This window comes from Hyla sarda, chromosome 1, assembly GCF_029499605.1.
Source record: "Hyla sarda isolate aHylSar1 chromosome 1, aHylSar1.hap1, whole genome shotgun sequence".
Classification (NCBI taxonomy): Eukaryota; Metazoa; Chordata; class Amphibia; order Anura; family Hylidae; genus Hyla; species Hyla sarda.
Window position 1 is genome coordinate 428,603,473 of NC_079189.1, and position 24,220 is coordinate 428,627,692.

A 24,220-nucleotide genomic window follows, 5' to 3' on the forward strand; every position below is an offset into this window, starting at 1 on the left:
ACCCTGTGCTCTTCACGGATGAACGCAGGTTCACACTGAGCGCATGTGACAGAGTCTGGAGACGTCGTGGAAAACGTTCTTCTGTCTGCAACATCCTCCAGCATGACCAGTTTGGCGGTGGGTCAGTAATGGTGTGGGGTGGCATTTGTTTGGGGGGCTGCACAGCCCTCCATATGCTTGTCAGAGGTAGCGTGACTGCCATTAGGTACCGAGATGAGATCCTCAGACCTCTTGTGAGACCATATGCTGGTGGGGTTGGCCCTGGGTTCCTCCTAATGCAAGACAATGCTAGACCTCATGTGGCTGGAGTGTGTCAGCAGTTCCTGCAAGAGAAAGGCATTAATGCTATGGACTGGCCCGCCCGTTCCCCAGACATGAATCCGATTGAGCACATCTGGGACATCATGTCTCGCTCCATCCACCAATGCCATGTTGCACCACAGACTGTCCAGGAGTTGGCGGATGCTTTAGTACAGGTCTGGGAGGACATCCCTCAGGAGACCATCTGCTACCTCATCAGGAGCATGCCCAGGCGTTGTAGGGAGGTCATACGGGCATGTGGAGGCCACACACACTACTGAGCCTTATTTTACTTGTTTTAAGGACATTACATCAAAGTTGGATCAGCCTGTAGTGTGGTTTTCCCCTTTGATTTTGAGTCTGACTCCATATCCAGACCTCCATGGGTTGATAAATTTGATTTCCATTGATAATTTTTGTGTGATTTTGTTGTCAGTATATTCAACTATGTAAAGACGAAAGTATTTCATACGATTAGTTCATTCATTCAGATCTAGGATGTGTTATTTTAGTGTTCCCTTTATTTTTTTGAGCAGTGTATTATAGAACCACAATTTTTACAGCAGGGACACAGATAAATTTTAGTCATTGTTTTACATACTCCAGAGAACTAAAATCGAAAGGGGGTTGTCCAGAATGGCTTAATTTTTCTTTTCTTTTTTAGAGCGCTAATGTTCTTTAAGGACTGTGTCTAATATAAAAGGTTATTCTCATTCAAGTCAATGGGACTGCACTGCAATACCAAATACAAGCCCTTTTCTTCACATCCTGGACAACCAGTTTAAGAGAAAGAAGCCAAACAAAGCAAATGGACTAAGATTCACTTCCTGTGAATCTGTATTCTTGGAAGTACGGTTGTCTTTACTACATATAAAGAATGAGAAAACAGTTATATTCATATATATTCATGTATATATATATATATATATATATATATATATATATATATATATTGTGACGTTCCATCCATAAGCAGCAATTATGCCCAAATATACTGCATGCTGATGCATTTTAAGCCAGGCATTTCTAACCACGGAAATACTGATCCTGGTTTAAAATAACCAAGCAAAAAATAAAATTATAAAAAAGCTAGCTTATCCATTACTGCATAAGTATAACATATTCGTAAGGTATTTTATATTAAAATAAGCACTGCTTATGCACTTTACAAGACAGATGCTAAGGTTGAGTGTCAACAGCTATGCTGAGCCTTGGCATTTCATTGACGGTTAGCGTTTTATGCTCCCTCTTGCAAAAAGATTTTTCATAATCTTCATTTTTCAATATAATACAAAAATATGCATTTCTTTAAATAACTTAGTTGCTTCAAACAAAGTATGATAAGGCGACTAAATAATAAAGGCAACGTTTGGCAGTAGGCATTCGGCAATAGGAACTGTATTAGAATAGTTGCTCAATAGTCTCATTTGACAAACCAATACTATGAAGGTATCATAGGCGTTGGTTTATTTAAACCACATTCTCCATGTGGAGATACATGCTAAGTGTTCTTACAAAACTATCAATTCCTAATAAGCATGGCTCTTTTGCAACAGGTCTGAACTGGCAATACAATCCACATATAGAGGCACTTATATGGTAGATTTTGTTAAAAAAAAAATATATATATGACCACCGATGTGTCTCCTTGATCTCTGACCAACTGAATTTGACAACCTTGTTCCCATTAGTATGTGTCCTCATCACAAAGGCACTGTCTCAGTTTTGTTTGGCTCAAAATGTGGCTACAGCAAAATACGTCGAAGTGTATTGCAGAAGTCAAGTTTATTCCTTGTAATGCCCCTTTTGGAGTGATAACAATGTGTACAACTCTGCAATCATTATTTTACTGACTGTGGTGGCATTATGGCCATCTTTGGTTGTGCTTTTCCATCAGTGTCCAAGGTAGCATCTTTACTTTTCTTCCTAGGAGGCTTCTTAATAGGTGTTTTCTTTACTGTTGGTTCGCCTGTTTCTTGCTTTATGGCTGCAGGCTGCTCTTGACTACTATTAGAGTTTTGTTTTTCAAGCAGATTTCCTGCAGATGATACAGACTCCGTAACTGGACTGATCATTTTTTGCAGATTGGTGGTTGTAGGCAGAATTGCTTTGCTGGACTTCTGATTGATGGCTGCAGCGGATCGCTTAGCTTTCTGTGGAGGAGTAGGCTTCTCTTTTTGTGATTTTAGAGGGCCCATACCATTTAGATTGTTGCTTCCCTCTATTCTGTTGAGGCTTTGAGTTTTTTCTTTTAACTGGGCAGCCAGCAAGCAAGCTGCTTCTGAGGAATAATGAGGATGAAGTACCTCAGCCAGAGACTTGCAGTGATCTGGACTCTTTGGAGCATCTTTATTATCAATGCTCTTTTTGTCAATATGCAGGTTTCCTATTCTTTTTAGAGCATTTTGAACTGTCCCATTAATGCCTTCTATGTGGTCATGGCTTTTGTTTCTGTGCTTTGACTTGGATGGTGACACAGATTCTTCAGGTTTGCCTTCTGCTGTGCTCACATCCTTCAAGTGCTTTTGTCCCTTGTCCTTATTCCTCATGATGACTTTTTCTTCATTTTTGCCTTGACCAGCAGAGCAAGTATCACTGGGGGTTCTCTTTCTATGATGCTCCTTATTGGTTGAATTTTGTTCCAATTGTTCAGGACTAGTGGATGTCTTATCTGGAGATTTATTAAACACTGGTAGTGAATTAGACTGGTTTGCGTTATACTTTCCATGTATCCATGAAACCTTAGGCTTCGTAGAAGGATCAGGTGGAGGTGGTTTTGTTCTTTCTGGAGAAGGGGGTTTTGCACCTATTGTTGCACTTCTATTATCCATGGAGGCATCATCTTCATCTTTAGATTGTTTAGATAACCTTGCGACTTTAGCGTACAATGCACCACCGGTTGATCCTGAACCACAAGATGATCTTTCGCTATCAGATGATTTCAGTAATGGAGTTTCACTGTTATCAACCTGAGATGATTTTGGAGACCCGGAATCTTTCAGGTAAGTATATTCCCCAGCTTCCTCTTCATTAACAGGAGGAGTCATTTTTTCCAGGACATTGACATTTCCCTTTTCTTTGCAATCTGTCATTGATTCTAAAAGATAAAACAGTGTGAAATGAATATAATAGTTTCAATACTATACACCAAGATAATGTCACATTCAGAAAGGAACAACTTGATTATACTGTCCATGTCTAATATGTGGATACCAATATTATATTTGTACACTGCCTTTGTGCAGTTAAAGAGGTTATCCCAAACTTCAATGTGATTCCCCCTATCCCTGTGATTAGGGATAACTAGCTGACCAGTGTGTGTTGAACCACTGGGACACTCATGGATCCAGAGAACAAAGTAAAATTGTCCCACAAATGAATGGAACTGAAGTATGCATGCATAACCAGTGCTCCATTCATTCTTTATGAGGATTTTGAACATTGCTTAGCTGGTTGGGTTGGACATCTATCCCTTTCAGACAGTAGGTACAGAGTGTTACTGGAATTCTAAGCACCACTGATTGCAGATGAGACACATACTGATGGGGACACTCCCTTTTAAACGCTGCCAACATATTATTTTCATTGGGATTGTGATACCAACATCCATGAGACTGTACACTGCTCCTAGTCGTGTACACTGCTCCGTAAACCGGATGACTGGAGTGCCGTAGCGGAGATCGTAAGGGTCCCCAGTAGCGGGACCCCCCCTGCGATTAGTCATCCTATCCCCTACCTTTTAGGGGATAATATGTTTTCCGTCAGAGTACCCCTTTAAGTGTGTGAATAAACGCTATGTGTGTGCATGTAGTATGAGTGTGCGTATACTCTGTGTGTGTGTGTGTGTGCGCAAATAGTTCCAGTGTGTGCATATAGTGTAAGTGTGCATATATTCTGTGAGTGTGCAAACAGTGTGAATGTTCATATACTGTATTGGTGTGCATATACTGTGTGTATATACTGAATCATCTTTTAAATCATAACTCCAGAGATCCAGTGCCACGCACTTTGCACTGTACAATGTCCAATGAGTTCCGTACAGAAGTCCTGTAAATTAACATTTCTGTCATAACACTAGGATATGTCTGCTGAGCCGGTCGCTGAAAGGAGTCACTACTGTGGCCAGTGATTGGCTGACTATTTCCTTCCATTTTCCATGTGTCAGACGATGGATCAGAATGTGATCATTGTTCATTGGTTAACACTATATTTCCATGCACTGCAGCACTCTCAGCCTCCCACATAGCAAAGAACTGATCCAGCATAGTCAGTTGGCTGGGAGTGCTGCTTTCTAGGGAAACTCTCAGGAGATTAATCAATGAACTTTTCTAATCTGGCAGCAAAAATGCTAGAATCGGTTCTGGAGCCACTGTCTCATGAAATAATGCCACACACAACTAAACTTAGATAGTTATACAGTAGAATTTATTGTCTTACTCACCCTCATGAGGCACACAGTAAACAGGTCCATCATCAGTGGTATCAAAGGATGAAAAAGAACCACGCGATGACCATGATGGAGATGGCTGTTCAACAACAGATGGTGGTTCAATGAAGCTGCAGTTAAATGTGTTCTCCATGTCATGGTGAGCCACTGGAATGAAGCAAAATGCAAATGTAATATGTGGCTGGAAAAACCGAATAGCTCGCTGTTTGAATTAATAACAGTAGTAGTGAAGGATACAATACAATCACTTCATACGTTACACTAAATATTGATTTATTTTATGGCATTAACAATTGTTAACAGTTAAAGTCAACTTTATATCAACACTACCTACCAGTAACCAAAAAAAATTGGCACAGCAGGCTATAAGGTGATGCCTACAGGTGTTTGTGCTCCCTGAGGAAGTTGTCATTCAAATGGTCATCCAGTTTTTATGAAAATGTCAGTCCTCGTCCTAGCAATATAGCTAATAGCTTACCTTTCTGATCTACAGGCAGAATACTAACTAGCAAGTTTAAGCACATGCCCTATTTCTTAGCAACGTCACTAGCTATGTAACAAGTGGAGTCTGCTGACCTACTGAGATTGACTTCCTATACAGACTTACTAAACAGGAAACAAACCAATATGGCAGCCCTGCTCGAAAGTGATTGAATTAAAGGCAACTTCAATTGACCACCAGGAAATATATCGCTCAAATCTACTGTTGACCAACATGGGTGAGATGAGTACACTGCATGTACCATGAATGACTAAGAAACAGACACAAAAATAAATGCTGATAACCAGAAAATCAAGAAACATTATGCCACTGATCACAAGAAAATTAGAATATGTATACACCAGAAATGACATATTCTTTATACCTGCCACCACAGTATAAACTATAACCCATCACTCCATCCACAGACCTATATGAAGGCTTGTTTGTTGCGCAACCAATTGTACTTCTTAACCCCTTAAGGATTCAGTTTTTCAGTTTTTGCATTTTCGTTTTTTCTTCCTTACATTTAAAAATCATAACCCTTTGAATTTTCCACCGAAAAATCCATATTATGGCTTAATTTTTGCGACACCAATTCTACTTTAAAGAGAAAGTCATTATACCCAAAAATCCATGGCAAAACTAAAAAAAAAAATAATAAGAATTGTGTGACAAGATTGAAGAAAAAAGCCATTTTGTAACTTTTGGGGGCTTCTGTTTCTACGCACTACATTTTGCGGTAAAAATGACACCTCAGCATTATTCTGTAGGTCAATACTGTTAAAATGATACCCTACTTATATAGGTTTAATTTTGTATTACTTCTGGAAAAAATCATAACTACATGCAGGAAAATGTATGCGTTTAAAAATGTCCTCTTCTGACCTCTATAACTTTTTTATTTTTCCTCATATGGAGATGTATGAGGGCTCATTTCTTGCCCTGTGATTTGAAGTTTTTAGCGGTACCATTTTTGTTTTGTTCGGACGTTTTGATCGCTTTTTATTCATTTTTTAATGGTATAAAAAGTCACCAAAAATATGCTATTTTGGACTTTGGAATTTTTTTAAGGTGTACGCCATTGTCCATGCGGTTTAATTAACAATACATTTTTATAGATTGGACATTTACGTGATACTACATATGTTTATATTTATTTTTATTTATATAGTTTTTTTTATGGGAAAAGGGGGGGTGATTCTGACTTTTATTAGGGAAGGGGTTAAATCACATTTATTAACACTTTATTTTATTTTTTTGCAATGTTATAACATTGCACACACAAATTTTCTACACTGTTCACTGCCATTCATTAACATGGCACTGATCAGTGTTATCGCCGCTCGATTGCTCCTGCCTTGCTCTCAGGCATGGAGCAGTCATTTGGCGATCAGACACGCAGGAGGCAGGTAGGGATCCTCCTGGTGTCCTGCAAGCTGTTCGGGATGCTTTCCGTTTCACTTCAGATGTGGTGGTCAACTTTAATCGCCACGTCTAAAGGGTTAATACCAGGCATCACGCATCCGGTATTAGCCGCGGGTCCCGGACATTGATGGCCGTCGGGACCGCCTCTATATCATGCAGGAGCCTACGCAGGCTGTAAATGTCCTGCGCTGTTAGGCGTTAAAGGGGTCCTCCAGTGGAAAACTTTTTTTTTTTTTAAACAACTGGTGCCAGAAAGTTAAACAGATTTGTAAATTACTTCTATGAAAAAGTCTTAATCCTTCCAGTACTTATTAGCTGCTGAATACTACAGAGGAAATTATTTTCTTTTCGGAACACAGAGCTCTCTGCTGACAGCTCTGTCCATTTTAACCTCTTCCCCCTATAGGACGTATGCATACATCCAACTGGACGTATGCATACGTCCTAGTCATCTCCGGCACTGCCGGGGGCAGCGCAAGAGATCGGCTACGGGACCCAGCTGTTAATGACAGCGCCAGTCCCGGCAGCATTAACCCCCTAGATGCCGTGATCAATCCTGATCACGGCATCTATGGTGTTGACAGGGAGAGCGCTCTCCCCCTGTTCACCAACGGTGGCACCATGATACGATCGCAAGTCGCCGTTGGTTGCTATGGCAGCAATAGGTCAGATCATGACCTCCTGTCTGCCTGCTATGGAAGCCTGTGAGATCCAGTCAGAGGTTGGATTGCACAGGCTGTAGTGTGTGCAGCTCATCAGGTCATACCGTGCTGCAGTACAAATGTATTGCAGCATAGTATAACCTGTAAAAAGTGTAAAAGAATAAAATAAAAAGTATGAAGTGTAAAAAATAATAATAATAATAATCTCAGAATTGCTCTGCTCAGAAAAAGCGTTCTAACGTTATTACCATTTAAAGAGATACATGTCAAATTAAATAAAAATTGCCTGGTCATTGAGGTAAAAAATAGGTCCGTCCTTTATGGGTTAAGAACTGTCCAGAGTAGGAGAAAATCCCCATAGCAAACATATGCTGCTCTGAACAGTTCCTAAAATGGACAGATATGTCAGCAGAGAGCACTGGGTTCCAAAAAGAAAAGAAATCCCCCTGTAGTATTCAGCAGCTAATAAGTACTGGAAGAATACATTTTTTTTTTATAGAAGTAAGTTACAAATCTGTTTAACTTTCTGGCACCAGGCATCATTTACTATAAAATGTACAACGCAATAAAAAAAATTGTAGGGGGAAATTGAAATGAAAATGCAATTTAGCAACTTTTGGGTGGTTTTGTTTTTACGCAGTGTACTTGATGGTAAAACTCACACGTTTCTTTATTCTGTGGGTCAATATTATTGAAGAATACCTCTCATTAACTTGATACATTTTATAATCCTCCCAGTTCACTGCTCCCATCATGATAAACCTACCCCTGCCTTTATTTTTATTATTTGTTAGTTTTTTACCTTGATATTGCTCTGTATTTTCTGCTCAGCCTCAGGTTCACTGACTGGGAAGGGATGTTACCCAGCAGGTGTGACATCATCTGAAGCCATATAGGGGAGAACTTCCTCCCTCACTCTGCAACCAACAGCAAATGGCAGTTAAGTGTAAGAGGAGCTATGATTGGATAAGGCTGGACACACACCCTCAACACTCCAGACTGCATTTCCTGTGTTTGGACTTCTGCCAGGCCAGCAGGAGTCCAAAGTCTGTGCAAAAGATGGGGGGAAATGTGCTCTGGACAAGTAGGGAGACACCTAGTGGCAGCTTTTTAAAACACAAATAAAACATAACGTAATTTTTTTTAAACAAAGTATATGAGAAATATTTTTTATTTACCATAAGAAGTGCAATAGCAAAAATTAGTTTTAATGAGAGTGGCCATTTAAATGGTACCCATGTTTTCATGTTTGTCTGTTACTTTACTACTTTTGAAAAGCTTTTTGTAGGGAAATCAATATGCTTAAAATCGTCCTATTCTGACCCCTATAACTTTCTTATTTTTCCGCATACAGGGCTATATGTGGGCTAATTTTTTGTGCCATGATCTGTTGTTTTAATCGGTACCACTTTTGCATATATGGGACATTTTGATCTTTTCTGAGGTGTCATTTACGCTGTTCACTGCTCATTACTAGCATGTCCCCAGCTAGTGATAGAAGCGGAAACCTGCTGTGCATGAGCTTTGCCTGCTTTATGATCAGGGCGTAAATGTACATTCTGGTGCATTAAGTACCAGCGCAGCAGGATGTACATTTACATTCAATGTCGTTAAGGGGTTAAGGAAATAATGCTGTACAGTAAAGGACTACATATACCACATTTGGCTTGCTTTACATGAATGCAATGAGTGTAATAAAGACACATTTTTAAATTCATATTATGGCAACAGGTCCAGGCCTGACCGTGGGTCTAGTGACCCGCGAAGAATGCATAGAGCCCTATGATTCAGCTAAGGTCTTTAGACACTTGGTTCTGCTGAGACTTGTGCCTATAATACAGACAAAAAATGTGGCCTTATTGCCCTTATCTGAAGCTGGCCTTGTTGTCAGGGTGTGTACAGGAGTTAGGTAAAATAACTTCCTTCTTGCATTTTGTTATGTAGAATAGCAGCATAAATTGCACTTTTTGTTCAACAATATTGATGCAGTATATTATAACGAGACCTCAAAACTGCAACACTGCACATGAATGCATTTCCATCCCACTCTAAATGAAACAAATTTAACTTGTATTCTACCATCACCGCCAGCTTGCTATGCTTGTGTTCTGATGATTAACCTTTCTAATGGATGCAAGAAGTCTTCTAATATATCCCTTCTGGCTCTTCAAAGCAGAATTTTGTCTAAAATATGTAAGACTTAGAAACCAAGGTAAGGTAATCAAAGCACTGACCCCATGAAGAAGGGATTTCACTTTAGCACAGTAAGCGAAATAAGAAAAACACCCAGACGCTGCAATGATACCATAATAATGAGCGTGTCTGTGTCTACCCTTTGCAAAGCTTAATCCACATTAAACTGTGCAGCACGGTGTGCTGTGAAGCTTAAATAGCACAAAATCAGTGTTTTGAAATGTAAAAAGTTTAGCAGAGACAGGACTGCCCACCCGTAGCCCGCTCTCGCAGTTTCAATCTTGATCCAATGCCAGCAGAGTGGTAAAATAATCCTGAGCACCTGTAGCTAAGAAATGAGTTCTGCAGGAGTGTGTTCACAGGAAACCGCAAGCTGCCCCAGACAAAGGCGGTCTGCACACAGTATACAGTATTAAGAAGTATTTCCATGTTAAAGCATTTGGCTTGCCTGTCAAAGATAATTCAGAAGTTAAGTTCAAATGAAGCCAAACATCAGCATTAAGTAAATGCAGAAATGATAGGATGAGCAAATGTAACTGTTGACATTATACAGTATGTTATGTAAAGCATGAATCTGATTGGTTGACAAAAAGCATGTTTTCTCAAAAAACAGAATTCTATTTCAAATTGAGCTAAAAAACTGACTTACAGATGTAGCGCCCGTCCACACATTCACAGTAGTGCTACACTGTCAGGCTGATGTGATGCAGACACCCTATATAGCACGCTGGGGTTCTTGAAGGAGTACTCCAGGATAGGTGGGGAGGTTTCAGCAACTTTCCCATCCTGTCCATTATAAACAAATAAACATCTACTTGGCACCCACCGCTCTCCTGGAGCCTCCGTTGTCCCATACTTTCTATGGAGTACCCCTTTAAGACAGTTTTAATACATCCCCCCCCCCTGTGGCCTTGCCCCGCCTACCTAAAAAGTAACAAGATTTTTTTCTCCATAACAGTTTGACATTTACCTGCATTATTCCCTGACTTCTATCAATGCTCGGCCAAAACATCCTTACATTAATAAAAATGGGCCTCCTCTTTGAAGTTATCAGCCAACATTTAAATTTTAATTAAAATTCTTAAATCATAACCAAAAAAATGCAAGAAATCCAGGCAAGAATTGTCAAGCGGTAAGTAAATGTAACATTATAGAAAGTAATGTAACATTTTAGAAAGAACATTTGAAGATATACGATTACATCCTTGAGATAGGAACCTGGACATTTTACGATTTTGGATTACATCTCTGGGGCAAAACGAACAATAAATTGGTGCTGGGGTCAAAAAGTTATTCTAGTTTTGTGTGATGAAAATAGCTGAGCTTAAAAAACTGTCCATTTTTTCACACCATTTAGTAGCAGAGGCAATGATATAGGTTCCATTATAAAGAAAACCCATAACTTTTAGGGTAGTCATGGTGATGTGGGAACAGCAGGGTACTCTTAAAAAACTTCCCCCTTGCTCTGGACAGTGACATTACTAAATGAGCAGCACTGTCGTCTGTATCCATGTAAATATTATGTTGCAGGGTCAGATCAAGACTGGGGTGGGGAGCAGTGAGCACAACTACAATAACTCACGCTTCCTAACACCTTAGTCCCTCTAGCATTAAGATGTAGTATTTTTATTCTCTGGTCTGGGGTCTGAATTTTGGAGTCTGGTCTGTGGGCTGCTTTTCATGTTTACACCTAGACATATTGTGGACAGCTCCCCTACTTACTACCGCTTTCATCATTGTAGCATTAACAATTTTGTTTTTCAAGATAACCTGTTATACTAAAGAGTACATTTCATCAACCCATATTTTGTAAACTAACTCAGATTACATTCCCTAACTACTCCTAACACCCCTTCTGCCCTTAATTTTTTTCCCAAGCTTTAAAAAGCTCTGTATCATACCTTTCCCCTCTCTCACATTGGGTGAGCTCCTGGCAGGAGAAAGTGGACGTTTCCCAGCAGGCATGATGTCCCTGAAGCCTGCGAGAGCTGTGCCTCCCCATGCCCCGCACTCACTTCCTGAGTTTGGTCTCCTGCCAGGTTGGGAGGAGACCAAACTAACTGTTTGACTTGTGCAGGAAACAGAACAGAGCCACCTAGTGGCCATTTTTTCAATCACATTAAAAACATATAAAGGTTGAGAATTTTAACAACAAGTAAATAGCAAAGTAAATAACATAAGCTTTGGTGAACTAAATAGCAAAGTGTCTTATAATAACATAAGGAACAATATATTAAAAGTTTAGTTTGGTGACAGGTACTCTTTAAAGTGTACCTGTAAATAAAAAAAAACACCTAGTGAAACTTAAATTGTGAGCTCTTTTGGTGGCAACAATCTTTGTACAGCATTGTCTAATATGTTTGTGCTATGTAAGTAATGATAAATAAAAAATAAATACATATATAAAAAACTTAAAATCAAAATGTGTGCTAACAAGAATATTTCATTGCTCTAAGGTTTAAATTGTTAGCTCTCTCAGTACATTTACAATGCCCTGGTAGATATTGGTCCTGTAGAGAAGATGATTTGTGGTAGGTTGTGACACCCTTCAGCAAGTAAACACTTAAAGTCTTCATAAATAATAGTGCACAATGCAGGGGTTTCACAACTCACAGACATTTTCAAGTGTACAATTGATGGGACTTCGCCATACACAAGATTAAACTACATGATGAATTTTACCTTTGATTGCTGAAGGGCCTTTATTCAATTTAAAATCCCTATGATTTATGAATAAAATGGGGTTTCACATACACAATGTTTATCAGAAAGTATCAAAATTGACTATAATCCAGTGGAGGTGGCAGAACTCTGTTACTTTATACTGTACATATTTAACAATTATTAGGGGTCCCTATTATCAGCACCAGTAGTCTCATAACTATGGCCTAACTGCTACCCTGTAGAGCTTACAATGAAGTTATCTATTTGTCCACCATTATTCAATGAACCTTCACTATTCTCTGTCTTTATGACTTGGTTAGACACTCTTGAGCATGTTGGGCAAAGGGTGTATATATGTATATATTACAAATGCACATTCTGTAAAATTATCTCAACTCATGGGTTCAAATCCCAAACTATCAAAGTTCTGGAACTTACCAGAGTAACCAAAGTTAACCAGAGTTAAAAGGGTTATCTAGGATTAAACCAAAATAGCTGACTTTTTCCAGAAACAGCATCTCAGTTTCTGTGTGGTATTGCAGCTCAGCTCTATTAAAGTGAACGGAGGCGAGTTGGAATATTACACTAACCTTAGGAAAGGCATTGTTTCTGGAAGAAAGCAGTCATGTTTTTCTAAACTTGGATTTCTCTAAAAATCCTCAGGATAGGCCATCAATATCTGATCGGGGTGCCAACACCAGGTCCACCAAAAAGCTGTTTGGCAGAATCTCTACACCTGGATGTACAATGGAATGGGTTAATTCAGCTCTGCTCCCATTCACTTTTGACTCCATTTACAATGCACATCTAGGTAAAACAGCTCTGGCAAACATTTTAACCCCTTAACGACCTGCGCCGTATATATAGGAGCTGAGCTCACTTCATATCCATTCAGTCCCAGCTGCTATCAGCAGCCGGGACAGCTGGCTATAGCGCCGATACACGGCATTTACCCTTAACCCATTAACCATTAATCATAAAATGCCGTATATACACTGCCGATAGCTCAGCGGAACTGATGGGGATCATCGCGGGGAAATCATGATGTCCTGATCAGCTGAGAGGATCGCGGGAAGGCCCTTACCTGCCTCCTCGCCGTCCAATCGGTTTTCCATGGCTCCAGTCAGCCTCAGCAGGCTGGAGCAATGAAGTACTGATAACACTGATCAATACTATGCTTTGGCATAGCATTGAACTGTTTATGCAATCTAATCCTTGCATGTAATAGTCCCCTATGACAAAAAAATAGTGTAAAAAAATAAATGCTCATAAATGTGATTTAACCCCTACCTAAGAAAAGCTTGAATCACCCCCTTTTCCCATTCAAAAAAATAATATGTAAACAAAAATAAACATATGTGGTATTGCCACGTGCGTAAATGTCCGAACTATAAAAATATAAGATTAATTAAACCAAATGTGGTCAATGGTGTATATGTAAAAAAAATATCAAAGTCAAGAATTGTGAATTTTTGGTCACTTTGTATACCCTAAATTTTTTTTATAAAAAGCGATCAAAAAGTCCCATCAAAACAAAAATAGTACTGATAAAAACTGCAGATCACGATGCAAAAAATGAGCCCGGTATACAAAAAAATTAAAAAGTTATAGGGGTCTGAAGAGGACATTTTTAAGCAAGCAAATTTTCATACAAAAAGTTATAATTTATAAAAACAAAATAAAACCTTTTGGGTACCATTGTAATCGTATGGACCTACACAATAAATTTTGAATTTTTACCAAAAATTGCACTACATAGAATCGGGAGCCCCAAAAGTTACTAATTTATATTTTTTTCATTTTGCCCCACAAATAATTGCGGTGAAATGATTGATGTCACTACAAAGTACAATTGTTGGCGTAAAAAACAAACCCTCATATGGGTCTGTAGGTGGAAAATTTTAAGTGTTATGATTTTTAGAAAGTGAGGTGGAAAAAACGAAAGAGCAAAAATAAAAAAAAAATAAAAAACTGTGTCCTTAATGGGTAAAATGACAGTAATTTTATGTGAGATAAAAAGTACCCAGGCATTACTAAAAACATCCTATAGTGAGAATGTAGGATTTTAACCTGCCTCAGAAATCAGTTCAGTGGCAATATCTCTTTGACCACTGTAGCCCTCATTTACTATTGCACACCAGACATGTTTTGTCGGGTTGTGCGCCAGATTCTGTCGCATTGCGCCAGAAATTCTGTCTGCACCAGAATTTGCGCCAAAAATGAAAAAACCCGACTAACCCTCCATTTTGGTAAGAAAATCCAAAAAAAGGGTGTGGTCGCCAGGGAAAGAGGCGTGGTCTCAGAAAAAGGGCGTGTTCCCAACATTTTCACAAAAAAACAACATATTTACTAAGGTTTCCACAGAAAATGTGGTGGATTTGAGCTGAGCAAATCCTACAGATCAGAGCAGAAACCTTAGTAAATAATGTGGAAAATAAATTGTAGGGAATTAAAACCCACAAAGAAACCTACACAACACTCTTAGTAAATAAGGGCCTGTATGTATGTTAGTGGGTGCTGCCTACTTCAGCACCACCTTGGACCACATAACTTATTCTATCCACATGTAAAATTAACACACGTTAAATGGGCAATGTCATTTGCAAAAACGTTCCATATAATGTAGATAATAACATTATATGTATATTTGTATTATACATTGGTTAAAAAAAAATGTATATTTTTAGTGAAAAAATGCTGCCCCTGCAGCTATTGCCTGTGTGTCTCTGAGAGGAGACAAAATACAGGAAGTGAGGGCGGGACAAGCAGGGCTCTGTGCAAGCTCCTGGATTGTCAATCATCCTGATGTGTGAGCATGTCACAGAGCCTCACTACACAGAACCCTGCTTGTCCTCAGTGTACAGAGCCCTGCTTGTCCTCAGTGAACAGAGCCCTGCTTGTCCTCAGTGTACAGAGCCCTGTGTGTCTAGGTATGTGATGTATGATGTGGGGGGACGGTGGCGGGTATAAGTCTGATGTGTGTGTATGTATGATGTGTGTCAACAAAATGCACCTTTGCTTGTGTAGACAAAAATCCCTGCCCCGGCCTTGCCTGCTTGTCCACCCACACTTCATGTATTATGTCTCTGTACAGAGACACACAGGCAATAGTTGCACAGGCAAGACAGGTCTTTTGCAACCAAAAATATACACATTTTTAACCAATGTATTTTACAAATATAATGTTATCTACATGTTTTTGCAAAATACTTCAATAAGGAGGACCACCAAAGGGTAAACAAACATTCTTATTTTTTTTGTTCAACTGTTTTTTATTAAAGAATTTTTCTTTACAAACATTCTATTATAATGCAAATATTTTTATACAACATTTATGGGTCTATTTAAAAGAGAAGAGGAAGTAGAAGTGATATGAAAAGTGCACCGAATAACACTGGATTTGTACAATGCCTTTGACTAAAATGCAAAAACAAAACAAAAAAACATTTACTGTACTGTGTGGTGTACTGTTTTGCTATAACCCCCTCTATCATAAAGCCCAGGATGTTAAACTGTATACAGTGAAAACAAGATATACCAGTGCATATCACTTCAAAGCTGTCACGCCCCCTCCCGTAGGCTTGCATTGAGGGGCGGAGCGTGACATCACACGGGGGTGGGGGAGTGATGTAACACGCCGCCCGCCCTGTAGTCGCTGGTAATAAGTCCCGGAGCGAACACGCTCCGGGGACTGATTACAAACGGGGTGCCGCGTGCAAGCTCACGGGGGTCCTCAGCGGCGGGACTCCCTTTGGATAGGGGATAAGATGTCTAAGCACCGGAGTATCCCTTTAAGTCAACAGGAGGCTATGGCAACATTACATTAAATGGGTATTATATGTTTCATCTAAGCTTTCCTGGCAATTTGTCTATAGAAAAAAAATCTAACATGTTAACTTACCCTAACAGACTTAGACTTGATAAAGGAGATCTCTACCTGTATTTTTTAATTTTATGCTCTCTACAGTAATTCATATTTTCAGAGCATTCAGTATTTGAGAGTGGATCACCTTGAACCAGAACTCTTTATTCTGTCTGTACTAGTGTATTTTACATTACATATAAGAAGACAATTTTAATTAAATTGTCTTCTTATATGTGTTCCTAAATTATTTGATTCCCTGCCTACAAATAAGTAGAACACAGCAATGTTCTAGCACCAGATGACATATATTAGCTAGCTTACACAATTTCCATTTTAAGCTACAACCCTTTGTATAATCATATGCAGGTCATATGATCTCAATGCACAAGGAATCCAGAGGAAATGTTGGCAGGATGCCAGCTGAACTACACAGGGCCAAAGTGGATGGAAGCAAAGCTCCGCCTGAATAAAATGTGCCATGCTTTGTGAACATGATTTTCAGAGATGTACAAGCAGGACTCCCATAATGTAGAAACAGAACACCGGACATTGCTGTCACATAAAGTTTGTTCACAGATATTTCCCAGCTTTCCTTTAGGATGTCATCAAAGTATAAGACAATGGCAGGAATTTAATTCTTCCAATTGTGTTTCTATAGCTGGTTGTTATGTCCTAGGAAGACGAGGACACATGGGAGTATTCAGCTTGTTGGCAGCTTTTTGTTAATATTTAATGCAGTTGTGTATAGAGGGAGTGAAGTATAACTCCCCATAGAGAAGAGACAGGGAGGCAGTCCTATCTGTGCCTGCATCCGATTGTAATCAAAACCACGCTGCAAGTGACCACTGGATTAGGGCCTGTTCATATCATGTGTGGGTATCATTCTTAAATGTCCTTTTGATTCACTTTTTTGTTAGACTGATCTGTTAAATAAATCTGTAGGTTTTTAGTGGGGCTTCCAGTCTTACAGACTGTCACAGTAGTCTAACATTTCCACCCTGTAAAAAACAGAATACTGATGGATGTATATGACATTAGTTTCTCTCTTAATGAAAGGTGCAATTGACCTTAAGGGGTACTCCGCCTCTAGACATCTTATCCCCTATCCGAAGGAGACAGTGGGGGTCCCAGTGGCCGAACTCCCTGCAATCAGACATCTTATCCCCAATCCTTTGGATAGGGAATAAGATGTCTAGGGGCGGAGTACCTCTTTAACCCCTTCAGGACCAAGCCCATTTTGGCCTTAAGGACCAGAGTGTTTTTTGCACATCTGACCACTGTCACTTTAAACATTAATAACTCTGGAATGCTTTTAGTTATCATTCTGATTCCGAGATTTTTGTGGTAACTTGCATCCTTTCCTTGTGAAAAATCCTAAAATTTGATGAAAAATTTGAAAATTTTGCATTTTTCTAACTTTGAAGCTCTCTGCTTGTAAGGAAAATGTATATTACAAATAAAAAATTTTTTTATTCACATATACAATAGGTCTATTTTATGTTTGCATCATAAAATTTACGAGTTTTTACTTTTGGAAGACACCAGAGGGCTTCAAAGTTCAGCAGCAATTTTCCAATTTTTCACAAAATTTTCAAACTCACTATTTTTCATGGACCAGCTCAGGTTTGAAGTGAATTTGAAGGGTCTTCATATTAGAAATACCCCACAAAAGACCCCATTATAAAAACTGCACCCCCCAATGTATTCAAAATGACATTCAGTCATCATTTTAACCCTTTAGGTGTTTCACAGGAATAGAAGCAAAGTGAAGGAGAAAATTCACAATCTTCATTTTTTACACTTGCATGTTCTTGTAGACCCAATTTTTGAATTTTTACAAGGGGTAAAAGGAGAAAATGTATACTTATATTTGTAGCCCAATTTCTCTTGAGTAAGCACATACCTCATATGTCTATGTAAAGTGTTTGGCGGGCGCAGTAGAGGGCTCAGAAGGGAAGGAGCGACAAGGGGATTTTGGAGAGTACGTTTTTCTGAAATGGTTTTTGGGGGGCATGTTGCATTTAGGAAGCCCCTATGGTGCCAGAACAGCAAAAAACCCTCACATGGCATACCATTTTGGAAACTAGACCCCTTGAGGAACATAACAAGGAATAAAGTGAGCCTTATTACCCCACAGGTGTTTCACGACTTTTGCATATGTAAAATTTTTTTTATTTTTTTTCACTAAAATGTGTGTTTCCCCCCCAAATTTCACATTTTTGCAAGGGTTCATAGCAGAAAATACCCCCCAAAATTTGTAACCCCATCTCTTCTGAGTATGGAGGTACCCCATAAGTTGACCTGAAGTGCACTATGGGCGAACTACAATGCTCAGAAGAGAAGGAGTCACATTTGGCTTTTTGAGAGCAAATTTTGCTCGGGGAGCATGTCGCATTTAGGAAGCCCCTATGGTGCCAGGACAGCAAAATAACCCCCACATGGCATACCATTTTGGAAACTAGACCCCTTGAGGAATGTAACAAGGGGTACAGTGAGCATTTGCCCCCCACTGGTGTCTGACAGATCTTTGGAACAGTGGGCTGTACAAGTTTTCATTTTCACGGACCACTGTTCCAAAGATCCATCAGACACCTGTGGGGGGTAAATTCTCACTGCACCCCTCATTACATTCCATGAGGGGTGTCGTTTCCGAAATGGGGTCACATGTGGGGTTTTGTTTTTTTTGCGTTTGTCAAAACCGCTGTAACAATCAGCCACCCCTGTGCAAATCACCTCAAATGTACATGATGCGCTCTCCCTTCTGGGCCTTGTTGTGCGCCCCCAGAGCACTTTGCGCCCACATATGGAGTATCTCCGTAGTCGGGAGAAATTGCGCTACAAATTTTGGGGGGCTTTTTTCCCTTTTACCTCTTGTGAAAATGTAAAGTATAGGGCAACATCAGCATGTTAGTGTAAAAAATTTACATTTTTTACACTAACATTCTGGTGTAGACCCCAACATTTCCTTTTCATGAAGGGTTAAAGAATAAAATACCCCCCAAACCTTGTAAGGCAATTTCTCCCGAGTACGGCGATACCCCATATGTGACCTTAAACTGTTGCCTTGAAATACGACAGGGCTCCAAAGTGAGAGCGCCATGTGCATTTGAGGCCTAAATTAGGGATTTGCATAGGGGTGGACATAGGGGTATTCTACGCCAGTGATTCCCAAACAGGGTGCCTCCAGCTGTTGCAAAACTCCCAGCATGCGTGGACAGTCAACGGCTGTCCGGCAATACTGGGAGTTGTTGTTTTTCAACAGCTGGAGGCTCTGCTTTGGAAACAGTGGTGTACCGGACATTCTTATTGGGGGAGGGGGGCTGTGTAGGGGTATGTGTAAATGTAGTGTTTTTAACTTTTATTTTATTTTGTGTTAGCGCAGTGTAGTGTAGTGTTTTTAGGGTACAGTCACATGGGCAGGGGATTACAGCGAGTTTCCCAGCACAAAATTTGCTGCATCTCAAACTTGCAGCGAGAAACCCACTGTAAAAGCCTTGCCCATGTGAATGTACCCTGTACATTCACAGGGGGGGGGGGTGCACCAGCTGTTGCAAAATCACAACTCCCAGCATGCATGGTCTGTTTGTGCATGCTGGGAGTTATAGTTTTGCAACAGCTGGAGGCACACAGGTTAGGAAACACTGAGTTAGAAACAGACAATGTTTCCCAACCAGTGTGTCTCCAGTTGTTGCAAAACTACAACTCCCAGCATGCCCAGACAGCTGAAGGGCATGCTGGGAGTTGTAGTTCGGCAACATCTGAAGGGCTAGATGTTGCTGAACTAAAACTCCCAGCATGCCTGGACAGTCAGTGCATACTGGGAGTTGTAGTTTTGCAACAGCTGGAAGAGCACAGATTGGAGACCATTATACAATGGTCTCCAAACTGGGGCCCTCCAGATGTTGCAAAACTACAACTCCCAGCATGCCCAGACAGCCAAAGGCTGGGAGTTGTAGTTTTCAGACTCCTAGAAGCAGCAGTGAAGATCTTCACTGCTGCTTCTGAGGACCATATACTCACCTGCCGGTCCCGTCGCTGCTCGTCCACGTGTCCGGTCCCGCGCTGCTCCTCGGTTCCGCCGCTGGTTCGGGTAAGGCCGCCGGTCCCCTCCTGTTCCCCCCTATGCCACAGGTCCCCGCGAGCCCCCGCAGCCATTGTCCCCCGTTCTGCCTGACTTCCAGGGGCGGGCAGTGCGGGGGATCTGAACTTTCACCCCAGATCAATGTGATTGGTCCACAGGGACCAATCACAGTGATCGCTGACCAGGACCATCAATGGATGGTCCTGGGGGGTGAAGCAGAAGTTGTCCCCTGCTGGAAAAAGCGGGACTTCTGCCAGTTAACCCGTGCGATGCTGCGCATCGCCGGGTTAACTGAATGTCATTTATAAACGGCGGGATGCGCGAACGCACTGCACAACCCGGCGTTTATATATGACATTCTGAGGGAAGGGGTTAAATAATGCTTTTAAAAATGCTTTTATATGTTATCCACTAGGTCATGCAGATGTCTTTTTTGTGTCAAGCTTCTGTATTTGGCTCCCCTTTGTTCTTCTGCTCATTTTTTCTGACATCCACTGTTCAGCAAAGGACGTGTCCGAGCCAGCCCTCACTCACCATGCATTCACTTCCTCCCTGAGTCTGCTGTAGTGTGCTGGGTCTCTTCATCCAATCACTACAGGCTGCTCTGTAACCCCTTCCTCTCTGTTTTCATGTTGCAATCTAATAGACAGGACAGGAGTGAGCACAGAGGAGTGCTCACCCCGCCCTTATTTCCTGGACTTTGTCCTAGCCTGTAATTCAACTGGGACAAAGATGATGCTGTATGCGAACAGATTTATGTTCTGGATGGCAGAGGGACTCTAGTGGTCTTGTTTATAACCCATGATTTCTATAAAAAGGATGTGTTTTATGAAGTATATTGCAAAGGCTAATGTTTTGTAAAGATGTACAACATATATGAAAAGTTTTGATTCGGACTCAAGGAGTTTTTGGGCTGAAAGATTGATGGCATATCCTTAGAATAGGCGATCACTGATCGATGGGTCATCTAATTCTTCATGGTCAGATTCAGATGAAGGTAATTCAGCCACATTTCTGTTCATGTAATTCGGCTACAAGCCTCATAGCAATCACAAATCTTATTACCCTAATAGTATCACAGTTCCACTGCCATAATACAGAAGCACAAATGTAACTGTATAATGGCCTAACATTGTTTTTTGAGGCAGGAGCTAAAATAGCAGCTTATTAAACGAGAGAGTAGTGCTATTTTCCATACAACCCTGGACAACAACCCTGGACATCTTCTCCATATGGGACTATGGAAATATCTAAAATCTAAAAGTGGTAAACATCTTGCTTGGTAAGAAAAATGGCTACACAAAGTACCCTTGTTTTATCTGCATTTTGGGATAGTAGGACAAATTGGAAAAATGTAACATGGCCTTTAAGGGAAAACATGACTGTAGAAGTCATTATTGAGACATATGTTCACAGTGAATAAAAAAATTCTCCCTTCACTTCATATACAACTGGGACTCATCAAGCAAGTTTAAGGTATTTCGGTATCGGGAAATTCTATTTGAAAAAAAACTCAAGACATATAACTTATTAATACACTCTTCAGAACAATTTTGCTTGAAATACCCCTTACAGGAAGTTTTGTAAATCCTTTTATTTTCACTGTGGTGTTGTTTTAAGCAGCTCTCCAGCTCCTCCCTCTTTCCTTAGATGATGCATCATCCTCTGCTGTTTTACCTGACACTGGAACACCTCTTTAATTGCTTCAACTACCTTTGTATATTGTTCCCTGGACTAAATAATAAAAAATATCCTCATAAATTATTTTAATTTTACAAAACTTATGGACAATGTTGAACCTACATACAGTTATATATCACCTGTATTGAATTTCTGGGGTTGCCAACATGTTGGTAATAACATGAGCATATCTTTCCATTTACACAGATTTGCAGATATTCTTAAATGTCACTCTCATTAAAACAAATTTTTGTTATTGCACTCCTTATGGTAAGTAAAAAATATTTCTAATATACTTTGTTTAAAAAAATGAAGTTTTTTTATGTTTTATTCGTGCTTAAAAAAGCTCAAGAGCACATTTCCCCCATCTCATACACAGACTTTGGACCGGAGCCCAAACACAGAAAGTGCAGCCTGGAGTTCTGAGGGGGGGTGGGTGTCCAGCCTCATCCAATCATAGCTCCTCTCACACTTAACTGCCATATGCTGTTGGTTGGACACCCCCCCCCCTCAGCACTCCAGGCTGCACTTGCTGTGTTTGAGCTTAAGTCCAAAGTCTGTGTATGAGATGGGGGAAAATGTGCTCGTGAGCTTTTTTAAGCACAGATAAAACATAAAAAACTTCATTTTTTTAAAACAAAGTATATTAGAAATATTTTTTATTTACCATAAAGAGTGCAATAGCAAAACATTTGTTTAATGAGAGTTACCTTTAATGATTTAGTGAGTTACCAAGGCAGATGGGACAGACACATGTTGGCAAGTTAGTCCTGGAGCCCCCAATGTCATAAGTCCTGATGATTTACATGAAAATAAATTGTACAAGCAGAATTTTTCTAGGCATCACTTGAGATTATTTCATTGGGGTTACTTTCTTCTCCTGCTATTGTACTAAACACAACAATAGGTATTTTATATATTTACATTTGTATTATTAGAGACAATGGCCCAGATTTATTTATTTTGCCTTTATCGATTCAAAGATCTGATAGTTTATAGAAGAGGATTTTTATTTTCTGTGTGCACCCGGATCCTTACCGAAAATAAATTGTACCAGAAAACTTCTTAGAGTAATATATATTGAACAGCAAGAAAAATGAAAGCTGTAATTTTATGTTGCTATAATAATAATATTGATATAAAGTTATTTCTACAACATGATAGGTAGCAACTGCAGAAAGGATTGATGCTTCTTTCACAATAAAATAAATGTACACATGCTCACACATACATTTTCATACAGACAAATACTACAAAATGAGACCTAAATTACAATCATCTGCGTAGATTAAAAATGACAACTTCAAAATCTTTCTTTGCTGACTGATCAACCGTTACCAAATATACTGTAAGGTAGGATATCGGGTTCTGGTGTTCATGATAAAACCTGCTTTATTTATCTGCACTTTGATCACAGCAGGTACATAGCACCTGAATCCCCTGTTTATCCCAGAGGTTATGATGCTATAATTAGTGTTGCTCACGAATATTCGCAATTCGAATATTATTCGCTATATATTCGTAATTACGAATATTCGTTTAATTTTTATTTATTTTTTTCACAGTACACATCACAGTGATCACCCCTCTCTGCTTCCAGCTTGTGTGGTGTAAAGAAGGCTCTAATACTACTGTGTGAGACTGGCGTGCGAAAATTCGCATATGCGAATATTCGTGTATGCTAATTTTCACATATGCGAAAATTCCCGTATGTTAATTTTGTGTATGCTAATATTCACAGATGTTAATTTTCGCATATGCGAATTTTCGCATATGCGAAAATAAAACGAGAATATAACGAGTATGCGAATATTCGCGAATATATGACGAATATTCGTCCATATATTCGCGAATTCGAATATGGCCTATGCCGCTCAACACTAGCTATAATGTGCAATTAAATCAATTTTATTGTACGATTTAAAATGTATTTAATACATTTATTTTTAACATAACTTGTTGATGTTTCTTTATGTCCTGTAGAATCTTTTTGGTGCATTAAAAAGATCAAATAAAATAAAAATAAGTTCCAAGTAGTAGATGTAATGCACAGACAGGCACATCCCCATGGTGCTGGTGATGCCTCTCCATCAGTGCTAGAGACTAGCAGTTGGCCTGACGTATGGGTGGTCACATGACCATGTGACTAAGTGCAATCTGTGGCAGTGACAATTATCATTACAGGCAGTACAATGCTACCTGCATACACCAATCTGCCTGTACCACCCCAGTGACTCCAGCTCTGTCTCCAGCGGGCTCAATGTACTCCCAGCCTCTCATAAACCCAAGTGACTCCAAGCTCCTCCCATTGTCCCACAACCAGGTTCATTAATAACTGAAACACAACATCCAATTATATATTTAATAACTAGTAAAAAAAACATGGGGGGATATTTAATATTCTATGCGCCAGTGAAGA

General features: G+C 39.7%; 1 protein-coding gene across 1 annotated transcript in view; it reads right to left on the reverse strand.

Annotated features, from left to right (window-relative positions):
• Positions 1-1,264: 1,264 nt before the first annotated feature.
• SCARF2 (scavenger receptor class F member 2) overlaps positions 1,265-24,220 on the reverse strand; it is a 230,997-nt gene continuing 208,041 nt past the window's right edge. Inside the window, exons 10-11 of the mRNA XM_056529702.1 lie at positions 4,742-4,894; positions 1,265-3,397 (exon numbers count right to left, since the gene is read on the reverse strand). Coding sequence (XP_056385677.1) covers positions 2,142-3,397; positions 4,742-4,894 — 1,409 coding nt within the window. The 3' untranslated portion in view covers positions 1,265-2,141. The remainder of the gene's footprint in view (positions 3,398-4,741; positions 4,895-24,220) is intronic.